The sequence below is a fragment of the Pistacia vera genome, unplaced genomic scaffold, assembly GCF_008641045.1.
Source record: "Pistacia vera cultivar Batoury unplaced genomic scaffold, PisVer_v2 Contig82, whole genome shotgun sequence".
NCBI lineage: Eukaryota > Viridiplantae > Streptophyta > Magnoliopsida > Sapindales > Anacardiaceae > Pistacia > Pistacia vera.
The window spans coordinates 227,328-249,861 of record NW_022196690.1 but is presented as its reverse complement, the minus strand read 5'-3'; the positions used below and the strand labels follow the sequence as shown (position 1 = coordinate 249,861).

Sequence of the window (22,534 nt, the reverse complement as noted above, 5' to 3'; positions counted from 1 at the left end):
GTACACTCGGGTAGTCACTTATACGAGAATCAAATCAAGAATTTACCGGGGTTCCATTGGAAGAAAAGGATGTTCAACTCCAACTCATTCTCTGATAAACTATAACAGAAAAATATCATAGAAGAAAATTGAAGGGGGCTATTCAGAATTATTAGCTCCCGAAGTTTGCAGTAGAGACGACTGTGAGTCATCAAGAACTCGCATGGGCTTCCAGTCAGATTCTTCTTTGTTGTGTCTAAGAGCAGCGAAGTGAAGGGCGTCACTTCGAACTTGATAAATATGACAAGTCCACGGGTATGATTCTGGCTCAGACCACACCTTTTGATCTTCAAAAACTGCTTCCTCGGCATGTGATTCTGCCACACAGTATACTAAACTAGCTTCTGGCTCTTCAAAATTTGCTACGGCAACACATCCGAGAGAGACATATCCCTCCGGAGCACGAGGTTGCCAAATCGATACAGGACATGTGTAGTCTTCAGCACAGTTCCTCCACACCTGCACAAAGCATGAAACGATTAGTGGTTATGCTTTTCAAATAAATCAAACCAACTTGATGTCCATCGAGATCAAATCACAATGCATGGTAGTTGTTAACATATCAATTTGTAGCAAAACATGAAAGAAACGAAACAATTTCAATAATTGACTGCCATAACTGACGTTTGGATAGTGTAGATAGGGAAGTAAACTAGAAATAAAATGTGAAAGATATGTTGGCCATAGGGCCTTGGCAATGAGAGGAATACAGCTCCTTTTCTATTTTGTTTTTACTTTAATGGATATGATACAGGAGAATCATCCCCTCTCTGATTGCATCAAAAGTTAAGATGAATTGTTCATCATTCTACAATTTTAACAACACAAGCACACGGATAGTACAATGAAAAGCAAATTTACTAACTGCATTTATATTTCATACCAGGTCATAACCCACTGGAGGCGCGAACAGTCTGTCAGCATTACGGTAAACAGCAGCCACATTTGGGGGGTGGCTTCCAACACGAGCTATATCTCCAATAGAAACATACCTGAAGGAAATGAACTTTGTTTAAGTTTACAATCATGGAATATATATGTTGAAGCTTCCAATGAACCATAATATGAAACAACTGAAATAAAAGAGGGGGACAGGGAAGGGCTAGGAGGGGGTTGGAAGGCTACAAAAGAAAAAATCAGTAATTACCCGTCTGGACAAATGGGTCTCCAAATGCTACATATTCCACAATCTTCTGAAACCTAAAAGAAAGAAAAGGAAAAAGAAAAAAAGATAAAGACGTTTGCTTTAAGACCAACATAGACGAACCTAAACCTCAATGTGCACCATGAAATTAAAATGTCATTACTAAAAAAAGACAATAATAACAAAAGGAAGGAAAAAGTAAATCAAGGTAAGCAGTTACGCACCTGCTTTCTACACAACGTGCATCGACCTTTCAATTCTCTCTCACTGGTCCAGATCTTCTGGAAGTTGATGGCATGTTTAACAAATCTCCTTTCATCAGATGCAGAACGGGATGATGAGAATTCTCTAGATTTAATAAAAGCTTTATTTGATGTCCGTGATTCTCTCCCATCAGCTTCACTCCAGGCAAAATACACATGTCTTTGGCTTGAAGGTACCTGTGCATTGAGGAATCTTATCAGAACTTTATGTATGACATCTAAAAAGCTATACATATTATGCACAGCAACAACCTTCAGTTTTAGGCTTTTCATTTTAGACTGGTATGCTTTCCACATCTTATGCACCACTGAACAGATCTGAACAGCTTGGGGTTCTCTCTCCCCAGGTTCGTCAGCATTGCATTTTATAACCCTAACAAAATTTTCTGATCGCCTAAAAGTCTTGAGATGCAAGATCAAGTGAGAAGGTTGTTGGCAGCCAGCTTTTGCCAACTCAACTGCCAAGAGCTCTTCCCATGGGACATCCCACATGATCTTGCAAGGTTTTTTATCCATTTTCTCAGGAGCTGGACACTGGATACAGCAGAAAAGCAGAATTAAGAAAACAAAAACAAAAAAATGCATGTATCATGACAAGTATGAAATAAATTTACTAGCTAATCTTATTACTCACTAACCTGCAACAGCATGACTCGTTTATTAGTAACTAAAACAATTCGTTGGTAAGGCACAGCAAAATGCTCTTCATAATAATCAGACCAAGCAAACTTTGACGGCTCCTTAAATATTTCAGTACAGCCAAACTGCCGACTTGCTTCTGCAAGGTAAAGTATCATCTGGAAGCCAAAAGAGAGAAATGAACAACTTTAAGTGAAAAATCAGTCATACATTTCCCAGAACTGAAGAACTAGCAAATATTTACGAATACAAATTGAACACATTTATAAATTGGTTGTACCTGACCAAGAGCTTCCATCTCACAATATTCTCTAAGTACACCATCAGCACGGATAGCCCGGGGGTTTCTGATCCTCTGGGAGGTAGTTTTGTTATTAAGAACCTCTAAGCATTTAGAACAACTTGCACCTATGCCATCAACAGTCAATGAGAAAAAATCCAATGCCCCACTCATTGGCTGTACAAAAAAACCTAGGAACGCGCGACCAAGCCCATGAGCAAGTCCGAATAGACCATTCTGCCTGGCACTCTCCATTGGCTTTGTCACAACTCCAGATACCCCAAAAGCAACACCTTGGGCAAGAGCTTCTGTTCCTTGAATGATTCCATCACCTACTCCAGTGATTCTCCTTGACCACACCTGATCCCATGTTAAAAACTTATTCCCTAATTTAGAATATAGCATTATGGTTATTAACGTAGAAAAAGTGAAAGATTTATCACCTGTTTTGAACGTAATTGCAGAAACTGTCCATCAGTCGAAAGCTCCGCAAATCCTTTACTAAGAGAAGCCAATGTTGAACTTGCCATTCCCAGCACGTCTACTGAAAATATCAAATGCAAAGGATTATGAATCAGATCTCTCCAGATGCGATTTCCAATCGCAGGAATAATGGAACTCTTTCTCATGAATCTGTCTCTGTGCATCACCCTCCTTAAATGAACCTGAAAGAAAGATATCAAAAGCATCATATCAAAGACATTGGTATGATGCATTTGTTGACATTGTATTAAAATCAATGCTTAAGATGACAATTTGATTGGCAAGTGTTGCCATCACTAAGATGCTACGTATTCCTATTATTTGAATTGGGAATAATCAACAAGTAGTTAGAACTAACTCTGGAAAGCTTTTGTTAGACCGATGAGTTTACAATGGAGGCTATAACCAGATGATAATGACCAGTAAAAGTTTAAAAATTGAACTAAAAACAAGTAACAACCAATCCCCCAAAATCGGTTTCAGCTAACCTTATTTGACATATGTTAATTATGAGAAAACCATAAGCATCCAAGAAATGGACATTCACTTTTAACCAATTTAAGTGACTAAATTAAAATGTAGAACAGGTACTTCAAACTAATATCATCATTTTACATACATCCAACTTATTATTGATCCTAGCTTCTGCCACACTAAAAGTATTTTTATTTTCAATATTGCGGTATTCTCTCCTACTCAAGTTTCGAATTGGAATCTGAACTTCAAGCAACATGAATTCAAGGGAAATACAAGAGTGCATAAGGTTTTTGGAGGTGATTAACAGTGTGAAAATTTGATAAAAAGAAGAAAGATGAAAGAGTATGGAAGCTTGAGGCCTCGAGCATCAACTCGTCATTCTTTATCTTAATTGGTTGATTGATGATTCACCATTGATAGTTTCAACCATTTCAATGTGATTTGGAAGACTAAATCCCATCTAAGATCCAAAGCTTCGTGTTGGCTTAGGTTCAAGGCAAGACAAGTGAATCGATCCAAAAAAAAAAAGAAAAAAGAAAAAAGAAGAGTCCCATGTGAGAAGCTAGAACTCTATGGAGATGCATTGCTTCAGCTATTCTGACTTCTGAGGGTGATTTGGGTAAAACAAATAATCTCTTTCTGGAGAGAATTGAGAATAAAGAAATAGAAGGTTGTGGGATAGAGTTTCTTCTTTCTTCTTTATTCATCTCAATTGGGAGGGCTTCTAGGTTAATGATGCGTTTTTGGGATTCTGTCCAAGGGAGGGATGCTTACTTGCTACCATATCTGTAGATTTGTTTCCTTTTCTTGGTTTTTTCATTTTTTGGATACACTTGGTCCACGATTGTAGCTACTAATCTTTTTACTTCATACGAAAGTTATAGTTTCTTATCAAAAAATTATGTACCTTCCTTAGTCATTCTACAAATTACTTGTTGAGTCAGTCTTTTAAATTGATAACAAATTTATAATTACAAGATAGGACAAATAATTGAATATTAAACCCTCCAACCTTTATTTTTACAGAACGACAAAAATGTATAGCAGCAAGTTGTTCTACCAGACACCTAGCTAGTTAAATACTTAATGGCAAATTTATCTAGCCAAAATAGCACTATTCATCTTAAAACCTATAAAGACTCCTCATCTATAGTTGAATTTTTCAGAATTTTACAATAAAAATTGTACTCAGATATAGTGGCAGTTTCTCCACAATAAAATAGTTAATAAAAACAGATGCAGTCCTTGCGATGAGTTAGGAGCCTAACCTGAATTTTGAATGCACTTCCAACAGCAGAGAGTATGGGGCTCCACACTCCCAAAACCCCATGAGGCCTCAGGGCTGGTGCCGTCTCCAATGATACCTTCAACCTCACTTCTGAAACATCTATCAGGCTGAAAAGATAGGGAAAAATATATATCATCTCTGATTCAAACGCAAAAATACTGCTTGTACAAACTATACATTAACTTGATGGGGAAAATCAATCCTTTTCTCTAATGAAACAGACATCTAAAATAGAAAATCCAATTGTGATTGGAGCAGCATCCATCCACAATATTGCTGAAAATGTGGCATTTTGATTGGTGCAACTGAATGTTACTTCAGTCAGTCTTAATCGACTGAGCTTGTGCCAACTTAATGAAAATTTTGTTTGAGGTTGCTTTCTATACTGTAAATATTGATGCAAAAGCATGTGATTCAAGTCAGACAATGCAGTTTCCTAGACATCTCCTAGTCTTTTAACCACACTGGATACAGGAAATCATCTTCCTGTAAATATATATTCTTTCCACATTTTCAAGTTACAAAATGCAGAAGAAGAGAGTCTTACTCCACACGAATCTCTGGATCAACTTGAGTTACACTTGTATTTTGGGGAACTCGACTAAGCTGAAGATTGTTGTAAAAATCCACAAAAGCCCAGATAATCGGTTCATGAATATTAAGTCTCCACAACTTTTCAGTTACCTATAAGGTCAAAATAGATTTATGAACACATTACATCATTGCAAAACAGATAGACCAATATTCAGAAATCACAAGGAAACAAAATCATCAGAAGTGCATTTCAAGCTCTCATAAAACATTACCCGTATGTATACATATGGATAAACCTGGATGCCATCATCATTCTCATTGCGTATTGTAATTGTTGTCTTAAAAACTGGATGATGCATATCAGTAGCCTGCTCTGGTGCCAACAGCACTGGCAATAGAGTCAGAGGGAGCTGGTTATCAATCTGCAAATGACCAAGTATGAGCTTGAACCTGGCAAAATTAGCACAAAATTTCTCATCAGATTCAGTAAAGTGAGATTGAATTAGATAATGTGCTAAACGTTTCTGATGATGAAAATACTGATTAATCAAATATTCAGTCATGAGGACTATATAAACTCTACAGTGCAACTCAACCCCTAGACATTCCTCCCACAAGAAAAGCAGCTAGATGTGCTAGGATGCATACAATCAGAAAACAAAAAATTTAGAAGCCCCCTTATTCCCTTACTCCAAGCCTTGCATGGTAAGACATTCCACCATAGAACCTTTTTTGAAACCAACAGCATTTGTATGTCCATTATGGATTACCTGGTGTGATTCTGCCAGAAAAGGAAATATATGTACACACTTGGGTTTCTAGTTTTCACTAGCAATTGCTACTTGCTATGTTAAAAAAACAATGTAAGAGATGAGGAGAAACCAGAATAACATCTTCTATATAATCAAGGCAAAGCCAGGAAATTGCATTAGGGAGGAGGGTGTGTTTGGTTCAGGGAATGTTATATTAATGGAAAGATAGATTATCTTAAAAATTACTAGGAATGTTTAGGGAAATGAGTTTGGTTGGTTGGAATAAATTTGTAAGTATGTTATCTCAATATGTTTAGTTGAGAGGAATAAATTGATAAGTATGTTATATAAATTACTAAATTATCATTCATATTAAATGATAATATAATATAAATTTTATTATTATTTTTTGAATAATTTATATTAACCCCCACATTTCAAATTTAGCTAAAACACCCTAGCAACAAAAAAAGTTTAAAACTTTACAAAAACACCCCCACCTACCCCAAGCCATAGCTAGCAGCCTGCCACCACCGCCGACGGTGACAACAATGGAGATCTGGCCGTGAAACGATGGTCGTTTCACGACCAAAGATCAGGCCTTTCACGGTCAAATCTATGGTTTTTTCACAGCCAAAGATGTGGTTGTGAAATAGCCGTCGTTTCACAGCCAAACATTTGGCCTTTTCACTGCCAGATCTGGCTATTTCCGGTTATGGATCTGAAATGGCCTTAGTAACGCATGACCAGCCAAATCTGGTTGGTCATGCGCCATTCTGTCACCTCTAGTGGCCGCCGACAGTGGTGGCCAAATCCGACCACCACCCTTGGGTAATTTTTTTAAATTCCAAGGGTATTTATATCTTAAAATCTTTGTATATAAGGATAAAATAATCCATTAGTATTTTTGTAAATTGTTTTTAAAACAAGGGCATATTGTTCTAAAATTTTATTAATAAGGGTACATTTGGTTAGGAGTCATATAAGATTACGGAGGTAATGTTTGGTTTACAAGTAATAAAATATTACGGGCATCTTTTATTGCAAATAGTATTTATAGTTGGTAATATAAGGGGTAATTCCAAGAGATATTATTAAAAGATTACTGAGGTAATATGATTTTTATACCTATTTTGCCCTTAATTAAATACCATCTTGGACACAATTGTCCTTAAATGTCTACCAAATAACTATTTGCCTAGACCCCCTACATTTGAGAATTTAGCTAAAACACCCTAATAATAAAAAAGTTTAAAAGTTAACAAAATACCTTTAGCCACCCAAGATCATTACCGACCACAATCGTCGGCCGGCGGTGGCAATCGCCGTAATGACACATGACCGGAGGGATTTGGCCGTTTGTGTGCCGGTAAGGCCGTTTCCAGCCATGTATCTTTAATCCATGACCAGAAATAGTCAAATCTGGCCGTTTCCGACACACAACCAGCCAAATCCCGCCATACGTGCGCCATTACGACGGCTGCCAGCGGTAGTGGTTGGCTGTCGACAGTAGCTTGAGGTGGGTGGGGGTGATTTTACTACAAATTAAAGTTTTATATGGCTGAGGTGTTTTAGCAAAATTTCAAATGTAGGGGTTAAAAAAATGATTCAAAAAATAATAATAAAAATAATATTATATTAATATTTAAAAAGAAGGACAATTTAGTAATCTATATATAACATACTCACCTATTTATCCTCCTAACCAAACATATTAATATAACATATGCACCAATTAATTTCAACCAACCAAACATATTTTCCTAAACATTCACAATCATGTTCAAGTTAATCTATTTTTCCATTAATATAACATTCCTGATAATAAAACATTCTCTGAACCAAATGCACTCTAAGGGGTAAAATTATAACAAAAATAAGATTAACAAGTAATATTAAAATATCTAAGAAAATAAAGATAATCAGATTACCTTATATATTACCAACAATAATTACTATTGGTTTTGGAAAATTACCGGAATTTGATATTAATAACCAAACGTGGTAATCAAGTAATATAAGATGACATTACCTAAGTAATCTTCCATTATCCCAACCCAAACACACCCTAAGGGATGAATCTATATTCTTATATATATATATATATTTGGAAACCTTTTGTGGGACTTGGGGTGGCCACCAAGGCCTGTGGATAAACTTTGCCCCGATCGGCAGTGGATATTAGTTGTTATATAGTGGACATCAGAAAGAGCATTATCAATGGCCAGGAACAATTGTAGTCAGACTACTGACACAGAGCAGGTCATGCACAAATCTTAAATGCGACAAGGAACAAAAGCAAATGAATTAAGAAAATAAGGCCCTATGACCATGGGAAGGTGCTCTTACCTGCTGGTTGTTCCACCATCATATCCAGTCAAATATGATACAAAAACCCTCTCCATGTACAAGTATGAGAGCTCCTTGGGCCTATGGTCAATCACAGAAACCCCAACAACTCCCAATTCAATTATCAGCTCCATTGGTGTGGAAGTGGACTGTGTCTCTCTCTGCATTTGAGAATTTCTCCAATTTCCAGGTGCCAAAGACCTGATTTCATGTGAACTTGCTGTCCTATCCTCTGTGAACCTAGCAACTTTGATATCACCAATTTCTAGAACATGGAATTGCAATCCTAGTTCCCCCTCCACTGCAGAATATAACCCAGTCTTTTCCAAATCAAGCGTCCAAACTCCAGTGATACCATGATCATCAATCTTAGCATCCAATAATTTCTGGCCATAAGGATCTTCCCAAGCAAAAGTTGTGGTTGAAAGAGGTTCTGTGGGAATCCATGCATCTTCACCAAATCCAGACTGACGAATGCTAATTGTTTTGCTGATTGTTCTGTTTTCAATCCTGTTCACTTATACATTGCTCAGTCACCATTTATAAAGAACCTAATTGACATTAATAAATGTATTATATACATATTAAAGTACCTGATAGGACCATCCGTCGATCCAAGGCGAAATACAACAACAAAACGAGATCCTTCTTCATAGCCTCGTATTTCTGTCCTCAAAAATCTCCGTGTATCATCATGTCTCCTCAAAACTAGAGAGAAGGTGTCCTCTTTCATAACTTGAACAGGAAATGACCATTTTGTATCTTCCAATCGTACCTAGAATTTTGAATAGCATAAGTTGGTTGCCAATAGCTCCAAACGACATTTTAAGTATAACCATCAGATTGAAAAAGAAAAGAAAATTTAACATTTGAATGAAAATTTTCTTCATTAGGGAATATATTACTTATCAATCTGTTTGGTTATCCCCAAAAAAGATTCTTTTTATGCCGGCTCACTATACTCTTTGTAAAACTTTAGCCCCATGTTAGATGGGTTATTTCTGTAGTAGTAGATTTCTAATCCACTAAGTTATAAATATTAATATACTTATCTACATTTCCTATACAAACCAAGTCATCATCATATCAGGCAAGATGCAAAATCCACAATCCAATTTTCACGGTTTAAGCTGCTCCCATTTTGCTCACCAGTCACCACTACCACGACAATATTTTAAAATCATACTATACCCTTCTTTTGAATATCTGTCATGATGAGGCCTCCTTGAATGCCTCATTTGTAGTTACAATTTTTTGAGTTTGTTGTACAACTGGGATAATTCAGATTCAATTGGACAACCAAACAGATACTGATTGTATGCAGGAAATATAGAGCCAACAATTAATTTTACTTGTCAATCGAAGAGACTTAAGAAGTTGTGGAATAATTTACTCGAACCATAAAAAATTCCATTGAAAATATGGACTACAATTATTATTCTGAACTCATGGGCATGGCCAAGTTTTAAGAGGTAAGGCGCTTTACTGTATTTGACAAACTTTCTGGTAGCCACCCGTGAAAGAAAACCATGATACCAAATATAGAATTTCTTAAAGGAAAAGGAGGCAAGAGAAAAAGGAGCTTTCCAAGATTTTAAATTCAAAGAGGTTTGTAGACACCATTCAAGGATGGAGATAGTATATTGAGGTGGATAAAGTAAACAAGCAAAATCTGTAATAACTGAAAAAGTATGCACAGAATGATAACAATGCTGAAAAGTCATGAGGTTTAACAGACCTGTAGTTTATCTGTTCCAGTTGTCTCACGACAAACAAAGGAGACTCTTGAATCAGATGCACGAAGAACCTTGGGTTCATCTTCACCATTCAGCTTAATAAATATGTCTTGACCCAGCCTATTTGTGAAAGTCATGAATGGTCGAACAGATATTACCTAAAAAATGAGGTTAACACTTCATAACTAGTATGCATAGCTGTACATTACACAAATGCCTCTGCTGTTAACCAAAAAAGAAAAAAGAAAAAAAAAAAAACTCACCTTTGTAGGTACAGACGGATATGGGCAAGTCTTTGTAGAAATAAAAAGCCGCATGCATTTGTCAACATCATCGTAAGCACAAAGATCCAGTGATCCATCCTATGAAATAAAGAATACACACACACAGAGAAAAAATTCTTAACATAAAGATCCGCTTTATTTGAGTCATGGCTTCATAAACAGTTTACATTGATGTTTACCATGTCACCAAGGGGAGAAAGATCTTTAATAGGCCCAAAATGATCAGTGCCAGATTGAGCGATTGATACTGAGAGACCCAACAATTTAAAGTTCAAAGTTGAAGCAATTGTGCAACCTTCATATATTTCCTCTTCTGTTATTTCCTCGAGAATCACTTCATTGTCCTTTTTAGACTGAAATGGAAGCACTATTTTCCGTGTATGTTTTTTTCCTGTCATATCTAGAAGTCTATATGTAAGTGGGGGACATCTGGCAATTTCAAACCAAAAGGGAGCATAGACTCTGATCATCTTTTCCAATAGTGGTTGTTCCTTGTCATAATTCTGTTCCAGAATGAGTTGAACAATCCTGCTTATACCATGATTTTCCAGCATATCAGACTTCAATATAAATGACATTTTTTGATTTGGCAAAAACCAGAAAATTGAAAAACGCTAGTAAAGTAGGATAAAACCTTCCAGATATTGAACTTCTTAAATTCATTGTTTTAGATGGAACTCCATGAGGGTGTGATATACATACAGCTTCCTGTAAACCAATAATAACAAAATGTAGAAGGAAGAAAAAAGTGAATGTTATGGCTGATAAAAGTTAACATTACAAAAAGTAAGATGTATGAAGGAAAGATTCATTTTACGATCTTACATGTATTGGCAGCCATCCTCTTTGTGGAAGAAGTGTAAGGAATAAAGGGGTTGTTACATCAGCATTGTGAACCTTGACAGTTTTTCCAGGAAATAATATTCCTCTAGAGCAGGCAACACAATGACCACTTGCTTGCATCTCAAGAACAGAATATTCAGCTTTAAGAGGAAGATAATTGGTGATAGACAACGGAGGCTTTACTACAAGACTCCAATCCTCAATAGGGTCAGAATAAATGTCTCTTGCAATCTCTGTTGCTCGTATGCTTACACAAAACCACAGCTTATGACAAACATTGGCAGATGTTCCACTTATCTGGGTGCAGTACAACAGTTCATCAGACTCTGTGAGAGTTGATACACTTATTTCATCAGAACTATCTGGTCTACCAGAAAACTCTGATTGACCAGATCTATCCACCACTGAACTCCAAGAATATTCATCATGAATACCAAGATTTAAAGGTCTTAATTTCAACACAAACAATCCAGACTGCGTCAAGCCTGCTAGAGGAAGGGGAATAGAGTCTCCAGGTTTCAAGAGTCCTACAGATATCTCATGCTTTATATTGCCTGACATTTGTTTTCTCTTCCTGATCCATCTTCTCTGTCTTGCATAATTCACAAAATTTAGTGAATCAAAAGATTCAGGCCATTTTAAACTCTCAACATCTGGGGCATATACCCAACCATCAGCAGTATTAACCAATGATGTATCCAAGTGCCAATCACCGATCCATTCCCAGCCTGATGCTAACTCGATTCCAAAAGTTGCCTGTGTGGTCATCAGTAATAAGAAACAAGCGAAAGCTTCCAAAATCAGTCAATTTTGTATAACTTTGCACACAATACCATCACTGAAGGCTTGAATGTAAAATGATTGTAACAGCTAGTAAACTTCTAAATGGGATAGGTTTTATGTATCTGCATAAAAGGAATTAATTTATGCAAGCAACGTACCCCACTTTGATACTAGGTAGGTAATTCTTGTTAAGATATGTCATAGTAAATCACAGTAATAATGGCTTTGGCCCAAAATGAAGGAAAATAGGGCAATATCAAAGATAAAGATCCTAAACATGATGGATTGAGATACTGAAAATAGAATACATGTTGATGACCTAAAAGTATATTGCTTTAGAAAAACAGTTCAGGAACAGAACCTTGTACAGTTAAAAAATCATTCTTCTAAAACGATATCTAACAATTATTATCAATAAGGTACAACATCACTTATTCTTCCTATATAACATCATTTCTTTCTGGAAGTTGTTCATATTATTCATGAATTTTCTGGTGTCGCACAGAAATTTATCTTGAGTGAGCTTCTGAAAGCTTGTAGAGGTAGTGATGTTGAGAATCTTACCATGGCAAGTCTAGGTCAAAACTCTACTTTCACCTGCTACTTCAATTGGAAATACTCTTTTCAGCAATATATATAAATATTGAAGCACTAGTCAATTGGGTGAATCGCCAGGATTTTAATCAATACTAATCACCCACTCAGATGCATTAACAAGTACTTACCAGTAACAAGTAATCACAAAACCAAATTCTGAACAGCTCAACACCAAAATACAAACACACATCCAGTTCAAAAATATGTTAAAAGTTCATAAAAGTCCTACTTTACCCTAGCAAAATCGTAAGAAAGATCACCAACTGTCAACAAGATAAAAAATATATCTCTGCCACATTAATGGCTAATCTAATAATGAATAGATAAAAAATATATCTCTGCCACATTAATGGCTAATCTAATAATGAATAGAATATAGCAATATCTTTCTTTTTTTTAATAAAAGAATATGATCCCACAAAAAAACGATATTCATGGACCACCAGTCCAATTAATACATGATGAGGATCAAAAAACTCCTCTGTCACAGAAACCAACAGCAGTACCAAAATGCAATATATCAAAAACAACTATAACTTAAACATATTCTGTTATGATGAGAAGACGTTAATAACTCACCTGATGTGGGCTTCCACATTCTGCATGATCTTGAATAGGTTGAAGGCCAACCCAGCCAATTGTTGGGTTGTATTTCTCAGTTTCAAAGAACTCATCTATCTGAATTCTTTCACCATCTATTTGTGTATCTCCGGGCTTACTTGAATCATTTAGTGGCCTCGTGTTTTGATTGGAAGCTTTGGGCACAAGACACAAATCAAGTACAAAGTCTGTATTATTACATACAGACACCAGAGACCTAATATTCACATATCTATTGCCATCCTTCACAACTACTTCACTGGCAACAACATCATTGCCTAACCGCCAACAAGCAGCAGGTGCAGCATAGTTTAGCCTTACAGTTGTCCAGGGCCCCTCCATGCTAGGACTGATTTGAATAGATCCAGATTTTCTGCCACCAATAAGACTATCATTTCTGTCATCAACTTCAGGTTTGGGTGACAAGAGAACGGCACATCTTATTCTACCACACAGCTCCTCACGTTTATTTGCTTCAGTTGTATTCTGAAAGAAAAACACGTCATTATTGAAATTGCTAATAGATGCTTCAGTAAGAAAGGAGGAGAATACGAAAAACACAAAAGATAGGATTTACCATAGATTCTGCCGAGCATAAGTCTATCCACATTAAGTTATTTACGTAAGGATATAAATTGTCTTCGACATTCCCAACTATCTTATTCAATGGAGCTGAGAAGAACCCAATAGGATCACCTGTAATAACAGTTATAAGTTAATTGTTGTAGATAATCATGCAAAATCTTACAAATATTGCATGATTAAGTGTATAAATCTATAATAGGATATTAGGATTGTAATCAATATATATTAAGAACAAATCTGTAAAATAGGAAATTAGATTATTCATTTCTTAGATTAGATTATTTATTTCCTAGATTAGTTTTTTATTTTCCTATATATTGATGTATAATTTATTAATATATATATAATAAAATTACAATCAGTTTTCTGTTTTTCACATGGTATCAAAGCAATTCTAGGTTGTTTTTCAATTTCGTTTTCTTTTTCTTTGCCCAAGTAAGCATTATTTGTGAGTCACCCTGGAGAGTGACCTTTTTTTTCTCATCGCCTGCCTAGGAAGAAAGCCCTCCTGCCGATCGACCATTCCCTGAAGTCCGGTCACCGGAGGAGCAGCGCGTGAGTCTCACGCACCACCTTTTTCATCTGCAACAATCTTCACGCACCAGCGCGTGGGGGCACGTGTGACGGAGGACAGTGCTTCGATCACCCTTCTTGGCTTTGTCTTGATATTTTCGACAAGTCTGTGTGATCAGTTCCTCAGTCTCTCAGCCAGGTCAGATCAGTTTTGTTGATTTCTGTTGGTATCAGATTTCATTCTTTGAAGAGTTTTGTTGGCTATTTGTGCTGAGGTCAGTTTGTTGAACTTTGCCTGTAAGTTGTGTTGGCTTATTTGTGTTGAGATCAATTTTTCGTCTTCTTACCATGGCTGATAAGCCTATAACTGATATGGTTCCTGTAATGTCAAAAATTACAGAACATAAGCTTAACGGGTCTGATAACCACTTTGATTGGAGTAAGACAATTCATCTCTACCTGCGAAGCATTGGTAAAGATGATCAACTCACAAAAGATCCGTCTGAAGACGATTCAAAGCAAACATGTTTGAGAGAAGATGTCCGGTTGTTCTTGCAGATACGGAACTCCATCAACAGTGAGGTACTTGGTTTAATTAATCATTATGAATATATGAAAGAGTTGATGGACTATCTATATTTTTTGTACTCTGGGAAAGGGAATGTTTCTCGTATTTTTTATGTATGCAAAGCCTTTTATAGAGCTGAGAAACAAGATAGGTCTCTTACAACCTATTTTATGGACTTTAAAGGGATATATGAAGAACTTAACGTCCTTTTACCGGTGAGTGCTGATGTAAAAGTTCAACAAGCTCAACGAGAGAAAATGGCGGTTATGAGTTTCCTGGCTGGACTCCCTTCTGAGTTTGAATCTGCTAAATCTCAGGTTCTCGCCAGTTCTGAGATCACCTCCCTTCAAGAACTATTTACTAAGGTTCTTCGTACAGAAAACACTCTATCTGTTCAGTCGAGTAGTGCTCTTGTAAGTCAGAATAATGACACCGGACGTTCATATAATAGGAGCAATGATAGAGGAGGGGGTTCGAATAATCATGATAATCGGAGTAAGGAGTCAGGAGGGATTGTGTGCCACTATTGTCATGAACCCGGTCATACAAAGCGCACGTGTAGAAAGTTGCAAAATAAGGCCCAGAAACCTCAATCAGCTCATGTTGCCGCTACTGATACTTCTAAGAAGAAGGTTATGATTTCAGCTGATGAGTTTGTCAAGTTTTCTCAGTATCAAGAATCATTGAAGTCCTCATCTACTTCCATCACTGCTCTTGCCGAGTCAAGTAAACCAAATACATGTCTTATTTCCTCATCCTCCAAATGGGTCATTGATTCTGGTGCACAGATCATATGACAGGTAATCCTAGTCTCTTTTCATCATATCAGTCACATAATTTCTCGTCTAATGTTACTTTAACTGATAGGTCAACTTCTTGTGTTCTTGGGTTTGGGTCTATTAACCCTACTCCGTTAATTTCCCTATCCTTTGTATTGAGTCTACCACAGTTCGCTTTTAATTTAATTTCTGTGAGTAAACTCACTCGTGCTCTTAAATGTTGCATCTCATTTTTCCTTGATCATTGTCTATTTCAGGATCTTACGACGAGGCAAATTATTGGTAAAGGACATGAATCTAGAGGGCTTTACATCCTTGAGACACAGGTGCCCAGAACCATTGCATGTTCCAGAATTTCGACCCCTTTTAAGGCGCATTGTCGGTTAGGACATCATTCTCTACCATTGTTAAGGAAACTATGTCCTTAGTTTAATAAATTATCTTCGTTAGATTGTGAGTCATGTCAATTTGCCAAACACCACCGTCTTTCTTCAAGTCCAAGAGTCAATAAACGAGCTAGTGTCCCTTTTGAATTAGCTCATTCATATATTTGAGGTCCGTGCTCTATTATGTCTAAACCTGGATGTAAATATTTTGTTACTTTTGTTGATGACAACTCTCGTGTAACTTGGCTTTATTTAATGAAAAATCGTTCTGAGTTGGTTTCTCATTTTTGTGCCTTTTATGCTGAAGTTAAAACTCAATTTAATACTTTTGTCCAAACATTAAGAAGCGATAATGCCAAAGAATATTTTTCGAGTTCTTTTTAGTCTTATATGAGCCAACATGACATTCTTCATCAATCCTCTTGTGTTGACACACTGTCCCAAAATGGAGTAGCCGAAAGGAAAAACAGACACCTTCTTGAAACCACTCGAGCCCTATTATTTCAAATGCAAGTTCCTAAACAGTTTTGGGCCGATGCAGTTTCCACGGCCTGTTTTCTAACTAACCGCATGCCTTCCTCTATTCTGAATGGTTCTACTCCTTACAGTGTTCTCTTCTCGTCTAAGCCATTGTTTCCTATTGCCCCAAAGATATTTGGTAGTACTTGTTTTATTCATGATGTTCGACCCCAGGCAACCAAGTTAGATCCCAAATATCTTAAATGTGTTTTTCTAGGTTACTCTCGCCTTCAGAAGGGATATCGATATTATTGTCCTAGTCTTAATAGATATCTGGTGTCACATGATGTTACTTTCTTAGAAAACATCCCTTTTTTTCCTACTTTGTCTACCTATAAACGTCAGGGGAAGGACGATGACTTACTAATCTATACTACCACATCCCTACCGGCTACTCCCACACCTGAGGCTTCCCCACCTACTGTTCTCCCTCCGGCACCACCACATGTCCGTCCACTACCTCCAATTTGCATTGTCTATTCTCGTCGACAAGAATCTCCTGTCTCAGTCCCTTCGTCGTTAGACCTAGTCTCCAATGATCCCGATACCTGTGTTCCTCGTCAAGAAAACACTCAGACTTCATGTCGTACCCAAGACTCTTCGTCGTTGGATCCACCCTTGAGTGATCTTGATCTTCCTATTGCTCTTCGGAAAGGTAAACGATAGTGTACTTATCCTATCTCTTCATTTATTTCTTATGATCACCTATCATCTTCTTCTTGTTCTTTTGTGGCATCACTAGACTCTGTCTCCCTTCCTGCAACTGTTCATGAAGCCTATCTCATCCTGGTTGGCGTGATGCTATGACAGAAGAGATGAATGCTTTAGATGTTAATGGTACTTGGAACTTGGTTGACTTACCTACTGGAAAGAAGCCTATTGGATGCAAATGGGTGTTTGATGTTAAAGTAAATCCTGATGGGTCAGTGGCTAGGCTTAAAACTCGCCTTATAACTAAAGGTTATGCTCAAACTTATGGAGTGGATTATTCTGACACTTTTTCCCCTATGGCTAAATTGACTTCTGTTCCCTTATTTATCTCTATGACGGCTACTCATTCTTGGCCATTACTTCAGTTGGACATAAAAAATGTCTTTTTACATAGTGACCTTCAGGAAGAAGTCTATATGGAGCAACCACCTGGATTTGTTGCTCAGGGGGAGTATGGGAAAGTTTGTCATCTTCGCAAATCGTTGTATGGTTTGAAACAGAGTCCACGTGCTTGGTTTGGAAAGTTTAGTGAGGTAGTTGCAAAGTTCGGAATGACAAAGAGCAAGTCTGATCACTCAGTCTTTTACAAACAATCGGCAGTTGGCATTATTCTTCTTGTTGTATATGTTGATGACATTATCATCACTGGGAGTGACACTACAGGGATTTCATTACTTAAGTCATTTCTTCACACTCAGTTTCATACAAAAGATTTAGGAATGTTAAAGTATTTCTTAGGGGTTGAGGTAACAAGGAGCAAGAAATGCATTTTCCTTTCTCAAATGAAATATGTACTTGACTTATTAATTGAGACAGGAAAATTGAGTGCTAAGTCATGCAGTACGCCAATGTTTCCTAATTCGCAACTTACCAAAGATGGTGAACTATTTGAAAATCATGAGAGGTATAGAAGACTAGTTGGAAAGTTGAACTATCTAACAGTCACTCGTCCTGATATTACGTACTCTGTCAGTGTAGTAAATTAATTCATGTCTTCTCCTACTGTTGACCATTGGGCAGCCTTAAAACAGATTCTGTGTTATCTGAAAGGAGCTTCAGGACGTGGTATTTTGTACGAAAATCATGGACATAATAATATTGAGGGCTTCTCTGATGCAGATTGGGCGGGTTCCAAGATAGATAGGAGATCCACTATGGGGCTATTGTGTTGTTATAGGTGGAAATTTGGTCTCAAGGAAAAGTAAGAAGCAAACTCTAGTGTCCCGACCTAGTGCAGAATCAGAATATAAGGCTATACCCCAATCTCTGTGTGAAGTAATATGGATATATCAGTTTTTTACTGAAGTTGGTCTTATGGTCTCTTTGCCAGCAAAATTGTGGTGTGATAACCAAGCCACTCTTCATATTGCTTTTAATCCCGTATTTCATGAATGAACTAAGCACGTTGAAATTGACAGTGATTTCATTCGTGAGAAAATACAACAAGGTTTAATCTCTACAGCATATGTGAAGACTGGAGAGCAACTACGAGATGTTTTCACTAAAGCTTTGAAATGGATTCAAATTGATTATATTTGTAACAAGTTGGGCATGATTAACATCTATGCTCCATCTTGAGGGGGAGTATTGTAGATAATCATGCAAAATCTTACAGATATTGCATGATTAAGTGTATAAATCTATAATAGGATATTAGGATTGTAATCAATATATATTAAAAACAAATCTGTAAAATAGGAAGTTAGATTATTCATTTCCTACAGTAGATTATTTGTTTTCTAGATTAGTTTTTTATTTTCCTATATATTGATGTATAATTTATTAATACAGATATAACAAAATTACAATTAGTTCTCTGTTTTTCACTTTAATAAAAGAGGTATTAAATGAATGTTGACCAAAACAGGTATAAAAGCACTGTCTTTTCCCATGACCCATATCATTATCAACTTTTTTTTTTTTTTTTTTTTTTTTTTTTTTTTTTATAAAGAGGAAACTTAGATATGTATATAACTTAAAACTATTTAGTGGATCAGATCATAATATTCATTCAAAAAACACTATCCAATAAGTTCTTGAGTCAAAGATTCATGAAAACTATTGAACTACAACATGCCAAATTTTTGTAGTCCAAAGAAGGGAGCTTGTCTTACATATTGGGGCTAGAGATATTCAGATACATGTGATATATTTGAATGTTACACTGATATGATATCGATGTGTTTGGGATGTGTCCTTTTGATATATGAATATCTCTAGTCACCATATGTAGCTTGTCTTACATATTACTGATTGATTTCTAGTCAGGAAAATAAATATCGTTATATACTAATAAAGAGCCTCAACAGGTTCACGTTAATTTTTATCTAACAGTGGTGAGCTTTTTAGTAACCTTACATATCACACTTCCAACTTATGGCAAAAAAGATAAAAGATATCTAATGCATATGGATTGAACGGGAAAACTACAAACACTCTAATACCAGGGGTAAACAGATATTTAGCAGACTTTTGCGTAAAAGGTCAGAAAGTTCATAGGCAAAAATATTCAAACTTAAAGAATTTTATCAGTTACTTTAAAAGCAAATAAGCCATGTCAACAACTAACAAAGATAAGAGGTCCATCTATCAAACTCAATACCTTTTCCCATGTCAGTCACTATTACTTCCATCTTGTAGTAATCCTGCAATCAATTTAGACATCTCCTCAGATGGCTACACCAAATAGAGACAGAAACAAAAAGAGAGATCAATATGAACCATTGGTTTACACTCATGGCTCATATTGTCGATGAGAATTCATACGCAATATATCAATTTCAGACACGGAAGTGCCTATGAGCAGCCATAAAAAGTCAAACCGATTAGAGGGAAAAACTTTGCAATCTGCAGAGTCACCCAGACTGATTCCATGAAAAGCAAAACCAGTTTCTCTTTCATACCAAAATCAAATCATGCAGTAAAGAAATAAAGGGCGTGTTCTTTTATGAAATTTGTGTATCCATTTTTTTTTTTTTTTTTTTTTTGAAAATATAGATCGGGAAAGCGAAAAATAAAAACGCGTTCGACATGTTTGTCTAAAAACACATTTGAAAACATGAAAAATGAAAAAGCACTTGGCATGTTTGTCTGAAAACATAGAAAGAAAAAATGAGAAACACAAAATTTATCATCTCCACAACCGATAAAACCCCTTCAAAATACCACTTATTTTGTTTGTCTCAGAAAACTGTCTTAAATATATTCATTTTTTATTCTCGTTTGCAATTTTGTACCTAAAAATTTCATTTGAAATGAAGATTTTTGTTTTTAGTGAGAGAAAATAAAATATTAGGGAGAAAGAGAATAAATAATTCTATATTCAAAATTTCAAAATTTTAATACCAGACGCAGGACCCATATTTCTCACTCTAGCAACAATTTTCTCAATTTTCACAAATCGAATTAAGCAGAAAGGCTAACCAAACAAGTTTTACACCTTTTCCTAGGGATGAAAAATGAGAACAAAAGACAACATCAGTAAACGAACGGAGCCTAATACTGTTAAATATAACGACAGATTTGAGATGCAAAAGTATTAAACAATTATTATTACATAGCACATTCAGTCAAAAATATATGCCATTGTTAGGAAAACACAATCACAGACATACACACACATACTGCACAAGAAGAAACATTTTTGTACCAGGGAGTCAACTTTGAAGAAAAATATTTCACTCCAATTGACAACTTCAAGCTCAGAAGATGATGAGTAGCTTGAGGTACTTCCGCAGGTGCGTGAACTCTGTTGATGGAGAGGCGATTCACTTGAAAGGTGTTGATTTGGAGTAAGTCGGACAGCCACAGCATACTGGTGAGGGGTCAACCCTCCAATACTAGGGAACTATATCCAAGCACATACAAACAAAGAAGTAAAGTGAGCTTTCCCATTCTCACATCAGACAGTATCAATACTGATAAGATACGAGTTTATTTTAATTTTTTATAAGAAACGTCACGGATAAAATATAATCAAGTATCATGGCTAGAAAATTCAACAAATATTAAAGAGTAGCAACTCTACTGTGAAAGTACAGAACATAGAAAGCAATATCCTCCATTACATGATCAAAGGGATTATACCTGCGCATCCACTATAATGAGTGTCACCATGGTTCTAACTTTCCCACAATATTTTCCCTTCAAGTGGGAGTCCAACATATTTTTTGAAACAGGAACTTTTACAGGCTTCATATCCCCAGATGGCATTCTAATTATATTCGAAAATCCTCTGATTTCAGTATCTCGAATAAAAATATCCTGACCAAGTTTGTTTTGTGGGATTATGAAGTAATTTCTCTTGTGATGGACATCAATGATAGATCTTCCACCATAAGTTGGAGGAAAAGCTTCCTATTCAATATAAAGTAACAAAAGGAAGTGTTAGAAGATTTAGACAAAACAAGCAAATAAATGCAACACCAAATTTTTTTTTTTTTTTAAATCATACATAGAAGAAGAAATTTACAGTTGTTTCATAGTACACGTGGACATGATTAAGATTGTTCCAGCTTGCATAGGCTTGGAGTATCATATTAGCATTAGATATTGAGACATTCAAGTTCAGATCCCTAGTGGCGGTAAAGCGTAACTGAGAAGCTGCACCTGGTGCCTTGAGATCATACTGATACCTGGTAACAAATCAGATATTAACATAAAACTGGAATTTCTATGATAAATTGACAGGTCAGGAAGAGCCAGAGTGTAAAAAGAGAGGAAATTTGATCAGAAAGCATGGTCAAACAGGATACAGGCCTCCTGTTCAATTGAGATAAAAATTGCAAACCCGGTAGCAAGTGATATATAGTACTCACAAGAAAACACATTAATGAGTTCCTCCTCCCATCAACATAAGGAAATCACCATTTCCACGTGTCATAAAGAATTCAACTATTTCCATAATTTCTAAACTCGAGACATTCACAACCACAAGCTGTTTTATATATTCCAAACATGTTGCTTTCTTCTTAGAGGACCAAAATTGTACTTTTTTTTTTTTTTTAAGGAAATGTATAAATGTATATTGGCCCCCCAACAAAAAAAAAAAAAAAAAAAAAAAAAAAAAACCTTAGATAGTGGATCAGAATCACTACTACAAAAATAACTCATCTACACAGAGGCTATAGCTTCAGAAAGAGTATCTTGAGCCTGTGAAAAAAGAAACCCAGAAAAAAGATACATTATGGCATGAACAAATCCTAAAACACCACAATCATCTTTCTAATCTAACCAACTCAGATGGATAAAGAAAAAAGAGGTGTCCTCAATGTCTTTAGAGACACAAGCCCAAAGAGATGCCAAAAATTTCAGATTCTTCTTCCCAACTATCTTCAAAATCCTTTTATTTCTTTCACCCCAAATAACCCACAAAACAACAAA

General features: G+C 36.1%; 1 protein-coding gene across 1 annotated transcript in view; it reads right to left on the bottom strand.

The window, feature by feature from the left end:
* Positions 1–57: 57 nt before the first annotated feature.
* Positions 58–22,534, bottom strand: part of LOC116117610 — a 56,658-nt gene continuing 34,181 nt past the window's right edge. Inside the window, exons 41-64 of the mRNA XM_031403630.1 lie at positions 21,624–21,786; positions 21,239–21,508; positions 20,802–20,999; positions 19,755–19,797; positions 13,669–13,787; positions 13,071–13,577; positions 11,094–11,867; positions 10,903–10,976; positions 10,448–10,796; positions 10,248–10,346; positions 9,987–10,142; positions 8,842–9,023; positions 8,249–8,758; positions 5,420–5,597; positions 5,161–5,297; positions 4,594–4,720; positions 2,809–3,030; positions 2,366–2,725; positions 2,085–2,243; positions 1,699–1,980; positions 1,408–1,623; positions 1,187–1,239; positions 923–1,031; positions 58–498 (exon numbers count right to left, since the gene is read on the bottom strand). Coding sequence (XP_031259490.1) covers positions 139–498; positions 923–1,031; positions 1,187–1,239; positions 1,408–1,623; positions 1,699–1,980; positions 2,085–2,243; positions 2,366–2,725; positions 2,809–3,030; positions 4,594–4,720; positions 5,161–5,297; positions 5,420–5,597; positions 8,249–8,758; positions 8,842–9,023; positions 9,987–10,142; positions 10,248–10,346; positions 10,448–10,796; positions 10,903–10,976; positions 11,094–11,867; positions 13,071–13,577; positions 13,669–13,787; positions 19,755–19,797; positions 20,802–20,999; positions 21,239–21,508; positions 21,624–21,786 — 5,647 coding nt within the window. The 3' untranslated portion in view covers positions 58–138. The remainder of the gene's footprint in view (positions 499–922; positions 1,032–1,186; positions 1,240–1,407; positions 1,624–1,698; positions 1,981–2,084; positions 2,244–2,365; positions 2,726–2,808; positions 3,031–4,593; positions 4,721–5,160; positions 5,298–5,419; positions 5,598–8,248; positions 8,759–8,841; positions 9,024–9,986; positions 10,143–10,247; positions 10,347–10,447; positions 10,797–10,902; positions 10,977–11,093; positions 11,868–13,070; positions 13,578–13,668; positions 13,788–19,754; positions 19,798–20,801; positions 21,000–21,238; positions 21,509–21,623; positions 21,787–22,534) is intronic.